This window comes from Dermochelys coriacea, chromosome 1 (assembly GCF_009764565.3).
Source record: "Dermochelys coriacea isolate rDerCor1 chromosome 1, rDerCor1.pri.v4, whole genome shotgun sequence".
NCBI lineage: Eukaryota > Metazoa > Chordata > Testudines > Dermochelyidae > Dermochelys > Dermochelys coriacea.
Genome location: NC_050068.2, coordinates 266,161,556 through 266,174,792, shown reverse-complemented (window position 1 = coordinate 266,174,792; position 13,237 = coordinate 266,161,556). Strand labels below are relative to the sequence as shown.

The following is a 13,237-nucleotide window of genomic DNA, read 5'->3' as shown; positions in this document are numbered from 1 at the left end:
AACTACATCCTTGTCACTAAAGATGCCCTGGCACTTTTCACAAAAGTAAGATAAATGAATAATAAAAAATAACTATCGCGGTGAGAAAGAAGAGAAACTAATATGTACGATTGTAAAAAAATTGTTTTAACCTTGGAAGGTATTCAAATATAGTGGTGATAAACTGATATATAGGTAGGGTAAGTAAGATAGCTCGATAAGACTATTAGACCTAATATCCTTGCTAAAGCAATTTGGGATCTATGAGGGTAGAGGGTGCTATGTAAAACCAAATGATTACAGGACAAAGAATTCAGTGTGAATTAAGCATTGTATAATTCCTATGTGTGGTCACAAGAAGTATAGCTGAATAATGCAATATTTTACCTAATTTGTTAAACTATAAGCTTGCTTTGCGAGATGCAGTAGCTACCAGTCTGGCATAGAATGCCATGATAATTTCCTAATAGCAAAGCTTTATTATTGTGCCATCAAGATGGAAAGAGCAGTTGAAGACCCTAAAAGCTATGATTTTTCAATTCAAAATGAGGCAGTTTGTCTTGGTATATTATTCTAGTTTCCATAGTGGATTCAATTTGATGTGAAGAAAAGTTTTGTGGGGGGGGGAGGTTTGGGTTTGTTTGTTTGTTTGGGGGGGGTTTTTTGGAATTTTTTAAAAGTGGCTTTATATGCAAAGCTGTTAGCATAAATCTTTAACCTTTTGGTAGGTTTTCTGTAAAATCTCCTTATCCACATAAAGCCATTGGATATTAGATCAGCATAAACATGGATCCCCTGGTTCATCTCCTTTCTTACCCCTCTCCTCCCCAGCTGTGCCCACCACATCAGCCCATCTGGCTTTCCCCTTTCATGTCACACTGTTGTTCAGTAGTCTTGCACAGCCACTCAGCCAAAGAGCACTCAGCACAACTTCAGAGTTTATTAGTACATCTATAGATAGTCCTCTGTGATCTTGTTTTACTGTAAATGATCATGAGAAGTGTGATATATCATTTACCATGGGGTACCTGTTGGGAGGTTATCTAGCTATCCCGGAAGAAGGACAGGAGACACTTGATATTAACTTTAATCAGGCCACAACTTTTTTTATTGGATGTCTAGGACTACCTGCTGGATAAAAGTGTACAGTGCAGGCAAATCCATGTTCGTTCAAATAATGACCAGAGGCTTCCACCAGCCCCTTTCATTTTCCATCCAGGTCCCCCAACCGATCCATGGCTTGGACCTTACCATCCATCCACCCCTCATAAGAGGGTTAAGGTGGGCTATAAGAAAGGGAGGGTTGGCTCCAAACTCCCCACCCCCACCCCATTCCATTAACCAGCACCTCCTTTTCAAGTCCATTACCAGGCCATTTATCTGGTCATTGGATGCTTTCCCTATGGAGTACCTGCACTGGACATCCGCCCCACACTTACAAAACAAGTTGAGACATATAGCCTAACCACTTTTCTCCTCACCATAATAGGTCCTCCCTGATACCCGCTGTGGAGGAGGCAAAAAAACCCGACTCCACTGAAGCCAATATGGTGGCGAGGGAAAAATTCCTTCCCAGCCACCCTACAAAGGAGCAAGTAGTCTACAAGGAGCCCACAGCAAGTCCTAACCCAACCAGACATTAGCACCTTGAGGGGAGGGAGAGTGGGTGCTGCCTTTCCTGCTCCATGGAGAACGGGCTTCCAATGCCCAGGGTTACATCTTTTAAAGACTTCTGCCCTCAAATTCCCGGGGTGAGTCAGTGCTGCAAAACTGACTACCCCCCACCTTTTTGCAGCAGTTACTCACCTCCTTCCCCTTCCCTCCCATAAAGCACTACTTCCTTCCTCTGGAAAGCCCAGACAATGTTCCCCCACACCCACTTCAGGTGCGGTGCAGTCATTTTCAGTCCTGATGAAACAATACAGTAATGCAAATAGAATGGTTTCCTGACCTCTCTTCAGACTGGATATAATATGTGGATTTAAACCACTGCTTCTCTCACAACCCTCTCAGTGGCATCAGACAGACCAATATACTGAGAGATAAGGTGGGCGAGGTGATATCTTTTATTGGACCAACTTCTGTTGGTGACAGAGACAAGCTTTTGAGCTTACACAGAGCTCTTCTTCAGGTCTGGAAAATGTACTCAGTGGATACATTGGTAAATACAAGGTGGAACAGATTGCACAGTGGTCATTCTCAACCCTCTGGCTGTGATACCTATGAGAATCTCTGCAACATGTAACAGGACACTTCAGAGAATATTAAAAAAAATGTTGCCTTTTTATTATAATACATTTTCAGAGGTCAGTGTAATCCCAAAGGCAAGAATTATCTGAAGAGAAGCCAGGAAATTAGCTAGCATATCTTTTATTATGACAGGTTTTTTTTTAATTTGCATCATAAAAGTATTAGTTTTCCTAAAGCTTTGTTGCCTGCTAATGAAGATATCATTGTGCCCATCATATAACTGTTGACAATCACAACCACTTAAAATTTTAAACCAAAAGGTATTTGTCTCATAACAAGCAAAAGTACAATATTTGGTTATTATAATGTATTATTTTCAGTGCCTGTTTTCAGCTTTAGTTTGAAACTTTATTTTTGGTTTTGTTTTTGCTTGTAGTAGCTAAGGACGTGAACATTTTTTTTTGATGAGTTAGAAGAAGTAAACAGCCCTTCCAAAGATGATGACTCTCTTCTTCACCATGGTAATTTGACCTGTACTTCAGATGATGCCAGCAGATTGGAAACAGTTGGAGAGGTAAGAGCCAATAGACTAAGCCATACAGGGAATAAATGTAATTTTTTTGAAAGGCTTATTCACTTCAGGCCCACTCTTATCCAATCCTCTGATCGTGTATGTGGGCCCTTAAAGATGACCTCTGCTCTAAAAATCATAACATGGAAATATAAAATCTTTTGGGTTCAGAATCCCTTAATCATTCTTGGGGCCCTTCTGTGAACCCTCTCCGATTTATCAACATCCTTCTCGAATGGTTGATACTAGAACTGGACACAGTATTTCAGTAGTGATTGCACCAGTGTGTTATTGGTTCATCTGGCCTATCAATGTGTCACTGCATTAATCCTCAGGGATTGGAATGATCTCATGCATTTGTGATAGACAGCACTGGCTACCAGACATGGAACATATGTCACCATCCACTGGGTAGTGCAGAGAAAAACAAATCTGATCATGCAAAATGGTGGTAAGTAGCATGTACAGAGATGGGAGTTGTGGCTTTGCAGCATACAACTCCCCCCCCTTCACATGCACGGCTTGCAGCATTAACTTCCTTAGTGACTTCTTGCTTCCTCAGGGCTGGGGTCCACTAGACAGAGCACTGAGGATCAGGCAGTTTGTGCATTAGGCCACAATCCACTGGGCTGAGCAACTCTGTTCCCAGAGATCTGTCTCAAGTGCAGTTTTTTGGCTTATACCACCCGTGGTGTGTCCAGTAGGGGAGGACTAGTCAGATCTTCAGTGGAATAGGAGTAAGTAAGGCCAACATTTTTCAAAGTGGGAGCACAAAGCTTAGGCCCCATAATTCATATTTAGGCATGGAAAAAAATAAGTGGCCTGACTTTTAAATGGTCTGAGCACCTACAACTTGCAGTGGTCACCCATTCAACCTTAATTCACCCCTTTTCTCCCCCCCCCCACCTTGGACATATGCATTATATTTTTAATTACATGATCACATACTATTTTTTCCACAGTATCCCGGTCTCATTCAATGTACAAAATGGGCATGCAAAATGAGTTGCAATGGTTTCACTACAGTTGCACAGACAACTATAGATCTGTCACTTCCTAATCTTTGAGTGCTTGATTTTGCAGCCTAAATAACATTTTAACATAAGTTTTTTCCTATGTCATTATTATTTATACTACACTACCGCCAAAAATGTGGTAGGCCCTGTACAGACACATTGGAAGATGCAGCTCCTGCTCCAAAGAATTTACAACCTAAAAAGTAATGACGGAAAACTATGTACATCCCTCTTCAGACAATAACTGTACTTGAGTGCACATATTCCTGCTTATTTTTCTTTCCTATAGTCATAGTCCTCAGTGGCATTACAAGTTATTCTCCAGCTACCAAATATGAAGTCATATACAGAGGATTATGATTTCAGGTGGGAATAAGCAATAAGAGCAGATGAGCTCTTTAGACCCAAAGATCCTATTTTCATACAAATGTCCCTTATAATGAAAATGAAGGACCAAAAGATATGGGAAATATGATAAAGCATATCTGCTTTTAAGTAAAAGGTGCTTCAGCATTTCTCATGGTGAATTGACTGCTCTTTAAAAGGAAGTGCAGGTAAACAGCTTTAAAATTCCCTTGTCTTCCTACTTATATTTCTATTAAAGTCCTATTCAACTTTCTACTGTGATTACCACCATGAAGTATATTCTGATGCTAGAGGGCCATAGATTTTGAGCATATCTTTGATACATATACTATATAGACTCTGTGTGTTTGTCTCTGTATGTTTTTGGAACCCAGCAGTAGGTCCTGCGAACATGCAGTACTAATACATTCTCAGCAAAATGAGTTGCAGCTATATAAATGTGTAGGTTATAAATGAGACTGACAAGACAGCAAGAAACAACATCAAGAAGTGTTAGTCTTTTTTTTAAAAAACAAAATGGCCTGAACTGGATGGGACAGTTTCACACTTCCACGGGAATGTCATTGTCATGGGCAGTCATATTAGGAGAAAGAGAGGGGATATATCTCAGGTAGTTAGGGCCAGTCTCAGAGATGGGTTTTTAATATCAGAACAGAGACTTTGAATTGAACTCTATATTAATTGCAGAACCAGTGCAGTGACTGGTGCACTGGAATGATGCATTCCTGGCAACCTGTGTTGCTAAGCAGATGGCTGCTGCACTGGATTTTGCTCCACCCCCAATATCAAAGCAATAACTCTGTTTAATTTTAAGATTTCAGAAAAAGGCCTAAGTCAAAGATGTTATCAAAATGTGCACATGTGCGCACATGCAATTTGGAGTGTGTGTACCTGAGGTTTTGTAAGCAGAAGAATCCAAAGATACACCAGCGAAAATGGGGCAAAATACTGACTGTTTGCTTAAGAAACATTTAAAGAAAAGCCAATTGTATTCTGAGGAAAAAAGAAAGGGCGTACTTGTGGCACCCTAGAGACTAACAAATTTATTTGAGCATAAGCTTGTAGCTCACGAAAGCTTATGCTCAAATAAATTTGTTAGTCTCTAAGGTGCCACAAGTACTCCCTTTCTTTTTTGCGAATACAGACTAACATGGCTGCTACTCTGAAACCTGTATTCTGAGGAGTTACGTCAGAGTCAGAGACTAAATTCAATCATTAAAGTGGGAAACAGAGGGAACTTCAGTCTGGCTTTAAACATAAATCTGAATTTAACCTGTACTATGGAGTCACTATGGACACCTCCATAATATACATAAGATCACTGGGGCAGATCCTGTGCTGCACCTCTTGGACACACAGCAAGAACCCACAGCCCGGGGGAGAGGGGACAAAGATGGCTTACCTTTGAGCCACTTGTGTGCCCTCTGTATTTCCAGGTACTACTTTAACTTACAGTGGTCTCACAAGGGCTGCATATAGGGAATGGAGAAGGGACCACAATCAGCCCCATTGTTTTTAAAAACTTTGCTTTACCTTTCATTTACTTAAATATCCCTTGCTTTTTTTTCCCGCTCTCCTCCCAAAGTCGCAGTTTTATAGGGAAAGTTAAGCAATATGTTTTCCTGAATTATTTTCATATTTAATGCTCTCCAGAATCTTTCCCTAGTGTATTGCTGATGCCATTTATCAGTACTATATACAATATAGATACAAATGGTCTCTCATCATTTCCTAATGCTTTTAAACTTTTTCTTGCCTTCTTTTTTTACTTGACAAACCTTACATACTGTACCAACTCTGCACCTGGCAGGCATTGTGAAGTCAATATTTTAATGAGCAGTTCTTTCAAAAATTCCCCTCTTTTAGCCTGTAACGAGCCTAGTGTCCCAAGGCTAAGGGCCATGTGGAACCTTCTCATTTGCTTTCACATTTAAACTAAGATGCTTTCTCAAAACCAGAACCAAGGAGGCAAACAACACCAAGCACCCTTGTTGGGAATATTTATCCTTTTTTGCCTGCAAGATACATTTATTATATTGATCGTGCACAGTGTTCAGACTGTGCCATTTAAAATGGGAGACAATTCTCCTCTGGGAAAATGGTCTGAAAATGCCTGACAGTGCATTTGAAAGGCAGAATATTTGATTTTTAAGAAGTTGTTGTTGTTGTTTTTTTAAAATCAGCCACAGGGTTTAATTTATTTCTGGCAGGGGTGGTTTCCAGTATCCAGATAAAGGGTGACTCATCACAGACAGGAAACTACCTCAATTGTCTCTTCAGTTTGGCCGTGGAATGTTAACAGGAGGACTCCTGCGAGCTCTTCTGCATCACTCCACTCTCTCTGCTTATTCCAATGGCTGAAGAGTTTTGTTATTTCAATGTGTAACACTGCTTATGTCAGGCTCTAAGCACTTCAGTGTTTCTTTAAAAAAAAATCCCTCAAAACACATTTACAACCTCCACACTTTGAGCAACATACCCCATCTACACGAAAGCATAAACCTACCAGCTGACAGGGGTGGTACTACAGATTATGGGGTGTATTTGTGTATTATATAATATAGAGAGAAACAGAGAGAGAGAGAGTTGGTGGTAAAAAGTGTGAGGGATAAAAGGCAAGCTTCTCCTCCACACCTGACCTGACTCTTTAAAAGAAACTGGTTTCCTGGTTTATTAGATTTTTGGAAAGGAATCCGTCTCTGTTTACTAAAGCAAAAAAAAAATCTGTTTACTTGTTGCAAGGGTAGCAAATTCTTGAACAGATCCATTATTTATAGGTAATAGTCAAGAAGTAATGTTTTCTTTAGCCGTTGATAAAGATAGACTGAGTTATTTCCAGTCTGGTAAATGCAGTCAGAAGGTATGTTCGCTAGTTCCATAGTGTTCTAAAGTTAATCTAGTGGGACTATGCTGGGATGGAAACAGAACTCTTGTGTCTTTGTCACGGGGTCACTCACCAGCATGGTGCCTTCTTCTGGCCATCTCGGGGATTAGCTCTCTCAGCTGGTGCGCCGTCTCCTGGTGGTGCCTCTCCTGTAGTGGTCCTCACTTGCAGACCCACAATGTCCTCTTCATGACTCGGCCCTCCGGCCGTGCCACCATCCATGTTTTCCCTCTTCCGGGGGGGGGGGGGATGGGGAGGGAGGAGAAGTAGTATCTTCCAGTTCTACAGTCCCAGCCACTTCCCCAGAGGCAAGTGGGAGGGACCTGGACCTGCCCATTACTCTGGGTCCCAGCCCAGGATCTGTAGATAGCAGCCTCCTGCTGCCTCTCCTTAACTTCTCCACCAGTGCTGCTTAAGTTCCCTGAGCCACTTCCCCATGGCCTCAGCACATTCTTCACCCTCTTCTCAGGGCTTCCTGTCCACAAGTCCGCAGCCAGCCAGGAGCTCCGTTTTGCTCTCCAGGTCCCTGCCACTACTGCTCTGTCCAAGGTGCTAGCTTCCTTCCACCTGCAAGGCACCCAGCTCTCCCTCCTTGAGCTCCAGGGAGTAACTGCCCCTGCTCTGCCCTGTGGTGGTTCTTATATGGGCCTCCTGAGCCCAGATTGGCTGCTCCTCGCAGCCTCTCTTCCTATGGGCTGCTTTCCATGCAGCCTCCCTAGGGCTCTATAGACCCCATACATGCCAATGTGGGCGGATGCTCATCACAGTCCTCTTCTGCCACCTGTGGAGGGCTGCTGATGCTGTTGCTGCCATACAGGGGACCTGCCAGCCAGGGGTGAGTTATGCTCAACACAGTGGGTCATAATCACCATCACATTGAAATGCTTCCAATTCTTTTACTTTGTTTGTATGCGGATATTTTAGTACAGTAAACTCTTAGTCTTCAGCTTTTGTTTCAGAATAACTCCATCTTTTACTTAATTTTGTATGTTAAAAGTTCCTGTCAGACTTCAAGTGACATAAAATCTCCCTTTGTCTCCCTTTCCTCCTGACTTTAAAGCTTGCCTAACGAGGCATCCTAGTTTTGAATCTGGGAGGTCAGTACCCCTTCTGCTTAAGTAGAGACCATCAAATCCAGAAGTATTTGTGTATGGGATGCTAGACAAAGCTATCAATCTTACAAAACATCACACACAAAGCACTTAAAGACTTGGCCCACTTCTCCTAACTGCTTACCAGTCAAGCCTTTTACATTGAATCACACTGAAATTCGTAACTCCTTAGGTTCAAATGGTGATAGACAAATATGCTTTGGTAATTGTTTTTGCTCTTCACAGGGAGTACCTGATAAAAACAAATCCAATGGGCTATATTTTAGGGATGGAAAATGCCGGATTGACTACATTCTGGTGTACAGAAAATCTAGCCCACAGACAGAGAAGAGAGAGGTATTTGAAAGAAATATCAGAGCAGAAGGACTACAAATGGAGAAAGAGGTAAGAATTTTGATGAAGATTTTAAAATATAAAACTCTATAGATTAGTAGGGCCTGATTCTCATTTACTCTAAGGCAGTGATATTCACACTGAGGCTCAGGAGCAGCAAGTGGCTCCTTAATGTGTTTCCTGTGATTCTTTGCAAGACATGATATCAAAACACTGTCTGATTTAATCATTAACCAACCAGGATGCTTACACTATTTTATTAACCAATTGTAGAATACTTGGTCATTTTGCTGTGAGAATAATAGATATATAGTAAAATGAAACAGTGAATTCACACTACTTTGGCTCTTTTGGGTAATGTTGATCTCTAATTTGGTTCTTGAGCCACTGAGGTCTGAGTATCACTGCTCTGAGGCCTCTTTACACTGCCCTGGCAGAGGAAAGGGGTCTTAAAGTGGGTGTCAATATACAGAGCAATGTAAATGGGTCCTAGTGTAAATGAGAATCAGACCCACAGATTTTAAGGCCAGAATTAAACACTAAGATCAAATTGTCTGATCTCTGGTATTACACAGAATATAGAATTTCATCCAGTGACTCCTGAAGTTGAGGGAATAATTCTTCCCTACCATATAAGTGAACACTATCAAGCCTTCAACTGTACAAAAATTTGAGATTAGTGAGCAACATAAATGCCATTTAAACTAATATTTCTGATACCACAAAGTCTACCATCACTAATGGGAAAAGCTAACGTGAAATATACTTTGTCGACTTATATTTGACCCTTATTTAGCAGGGGCAAAGCTTATAAACGTCATACATGGGTAAGTGGCTTAGTAACATGAGGAACATACTTAAACATGTCTCTTCAGATGTGCACATTTTCTGCCCATCCCCCACTCCTTTTTACACTTATGAATAAGTTAGTGTGCATGAAGGGGCTTGAGTCTCGGTGCCAGTCAGTGTGAAGGACTATGACTAGTACTTAACCTTACTTGTGCCTCATGTACTCTCGCTTGTACTGAAGAGTAATGCTTGCTATTATCATACCATACAAGGATTTATAGATTCAAGGCCTTCCTGAACTACCTACCATGTGTCTGTTTATCTACCTGTCTTTATACACTGTCCCACTGATTTTTAAAATGCATGTTATCAACCATATGCCATATGTAGTTCTTCTGCACATGCCCTTGAACAGCACACTTCCTATCAGAATGCTGACTGGGGAAAAAATGGCAGGCCTTTCTCTTTGAAAGGAATGAAAATTTTATACCTATCTGCCTTCTTTTTTAACCTTTTTTTCTGATGGAACATAGATATCATGTTATATCAGAAGTATGTGGCTGGTCAGCCCCAGATCACAAAATCTGATCTTTCATAAAATAAAGTCAATAACAAACATGTGAAAATATTTTTGTAGCGTATTAAATTTTATCAAAGCAGAAGATGAACATGGAATTAATCCTGCCTATTGATCTGTCTGTCAAATAATTCAATTTTGAATAACTGATTTATTTTGAGAAATTTGAAACAGGCTTTTGGATTTATTATGGTACTGAGACCAACGGTGAAAGCTATGAAGGCACTATCTTTTCTGTATTATGGACCTTAAATGCAGCATTTTGCATGGGAAACTTTTGAAGTATTTGTCTTTAAGGTACTTGGTATCAACTTTTGAGGTTCTCTCTCTGGTGGCTATACGGTTGTCTTCTTTCAAGTCAATGTGCCTTTATTGGCATTTGCTTTTTTACAGCTTAGAATACAGGTTTTCTCTGAATGTTCTGCCATATCACTATTCATTTCAATTTCTCTGTTATGTCATTGACATGCAGCTATATTTCTCATTAATATTGTTTGACCCAATGTGACTTCTTGCTAGGATTAGTAATTGGACATCTCTAAATTTAGTTTTCAGAATGATCAAAATGAGGAGGTTACATAGCTCTAGTAAATACTTTTAACATCTAAATGTGTAATCTTTTAGAACATATGACTTTGACTTTATAAAATATGTATCTTAGGGTTTAATTTAATCATTTTATCCTTGAATTGAATTACAATCAGAGGAAATAAATAGAATTACAGTACCAGTAGCTTTCTCTATACATTAGCAACCTCCTTAGATAATATCTAAGTTTGAACTCAGTGGAATGACTGGTTAATGACTTGATTATGTCTCATTTCAATTGCATGGGTCTGTCCTTTGATGAGAGTTCCAGATCAATCTGAGTTTCAGTGTTGGAATGTATAAGTAGCAGCTTTGGCTGGTGCTTGTTACTATTACATAATGAACTTGCTTCCAGTGGGAAAAGAGCTAAGTTTACAACTGGTTTCAGAGTAGCAGCCGTGTTAGTCTGTATTCGCAAAAAGAAAAGGAGTACTTGTGGCACCTTAGAGACTAACAAATTTATTAGAGCATAAGCTTTCGTGAGCTACAGCTCACTTCATCGGATACATTTGGTGGAAAAAACAGAGGAGAGATTTATATACACACACACAGAGAACATGAAACAATGGGTTTATCATACACACTGTAAGGAGAGTGATCACTTAAGATAAGCCATCACCAGCAGCAGGGGGTGGGAAAGGAGGAAAACCTTTCATGGTGACAAGCAAGGTAGGCTAATTCCAGCAGTTAACAAGAATATCAGAGGAACAGTGGGGGGTGGGGTGGGGGGGAGAAATAACATGGGGAAATAGTTTTACTTTGTGTAATGACTCATCCATTCCCAGTCTCTATTCAAGCCTAAGTTAATTGTATCCAGTTTGCAAATTAATTCCAATTCAGCAGTCTCTCGTTGGAGTCTGTTTTTGAAGCTTTTTTGTTGAAGTATAGCCACTCTTAGGTCTGTGATCGAGTGACCAGAGAGATTGAAGTGTTCTCCAACTGGTTTTTGAATGTTATAATTCTTGACGTCTGATTTGTGTCCATTCATTCTTTTACGTAGAGACTGTCCAGTTTGGCCAATGTACATGGCAGAGGGGCATTGCTGGCACATGATGGCATATATCACATTGGTAGATGCGCAGGTGAACGAGCTTCTGATAGTGTGGCTGATGTGATTAGGCCCTATGATGGTATCCCCTGAATAGATATGTGGACAGAGTTGGCAACGGGCTTTGTTGCAAGGATAGGTTCCTGGGTTAGTGGTTCTGTTTTGTGGTGTGTGGTTGCTGGTGAGTATTTGCTTCAGATTGGGGGGCTGTCTGTAAGCAAGGACTGGTCTGTCTCCCAAGATCTGTGAGAGTGATGGGTCGTCCTTCAGGATAGGTTGTAGATCCTTGATGATGCGTTGGAGAGGTTTTAGTTGGGGGCTGAAGGTGATGGCTAGTGGCATTCTGTTGTTTTCTTTGTTGGGCCTGTCCTGTAGTAGGTGACTTTTGGGTACTCTTCTGGCTCTGTCAGTCTGTTTCTTCACTTCAGCAGGTGGGTATTGTAGTTGTAGGAATGCATGATAGAGATCTTGTAGGTGTTTGTCTCTGTCTGAGGGGTTGGAGCAAATGCGGTTATATCGTAGCGCTTGGCTGTAGACAATGGATCGAGTGGTATGATCTGGATGAAAGCTAGAGGCATGTAGGTAGGAATAGCGGTCAGTATGTTTCCGATATAGGGTGGTGTTTATGTGACCATCGCTTATTAGCACCGTAGTGTCCAGGAAGTGGATCTCTTGTGTGGACTGGTCCAGGCTGAGGTTGATGGTGGGATGGAAATTGTTGAAATCATGGTGGAATTCCTCAAGAGCTTCTTTTCCATGGGTCCAGATGATGAAGATGTCATCAATGTAGCGCAAGTAGAGTAGGGGCATTAGGGGACGAGAGCTGAGGAAGCGTTGTTCTAAGTCAGCCATAAAAATGTTGGCATACTGTGGGGCCATGCGGGTACCATCACCTTCAGCCCCCAACTAAAACCTCTCCAACGCATCATCAAGGATCTACAACCTATCCTGAAGGACGAGCCATCACTCTCACAGATCTTGGGAGACAGACCAGTCCTTGCTTACAGACAGCCCCCCAATCTGAAGCAAATACTCACCAGCAACCACACACCACACAACAGAACCACTAACCCAGGAACCTATCCTTGCAACAAAGCCCGTTGCCAACTCTGTCCACTTATCTATTCAGGGGATACCATCATAGGGCCTAATCACATCAGCCACACTATCAGAGGCTCGTTCACCTGCGCATCTACCAATTTGATATATGCCATCATGTGCCAGCAATGCCCCTCTGCCATGTACATTGGCCAAACTGGACAGTCTCTACGTAAAAGAATGAATGGACACAAATCAGACGTCAAGAATTATAACATTCAAAAACCAGTTGGAGAACACTTCAATCTCTCTGGTCACTCGATCACAGACCTAAGAGTGGCTATACTTCAACAAAAAAGCTTCAAAAACAGACTCCAAGGAGAGACTGCTGAATTGGAATTAATTTGCAAACTGGATACAATTAACTTAGGCTTGAATAGAGACTGGGAATGGATGAGTCATTACACAAAGTAAAACTATTTCCCCATGTTATTTCTCCCCCCCCCCCCCCCCCCCCACTGTTCCTCTGATATTCTTGTTAACTGCTGGAATTAGCCTACCTTGCTTGTCACCATGAAAGGTTTTCCTCCTTTCCCACCCCCTGCTGCTGGTGATGGCTTATCTTAAGTGATCACTCTCCTTACAGTGTGTATGATAAACCCATTGTTTCATGTTCTCTGTGTGTGTGTATATAAATCTCTCCTCTGTTTTTTCCACCAAATGTATCCGATGAAGTGAGCTGTAGC

General features: G+C 41.3%; 1 protein-coding gene across 1 annotated transcript in view; it reads left to right on the top strand.

Annotated features, from left to right (window-relative positions):
* ANO4 (anoctamin 4) overlaps positions 1 to 13,237 on the top strand; it is a 307,889-nt gene that overhangs the window by 111,176 nt on the left and 183,476 nt on the right. The window contains 3 exon segments of the mRNA XM_043491471.1: positions 2,606 to 2,625; positions 2,627 to 2,743; positions 8,344 to 8,502. Coding sequence (XP_043347406.1) covers positions 2,606 to 2,625; positions 2,627 to 2,743; positions 8,344 to 8,502 — 296 coding nt within the window.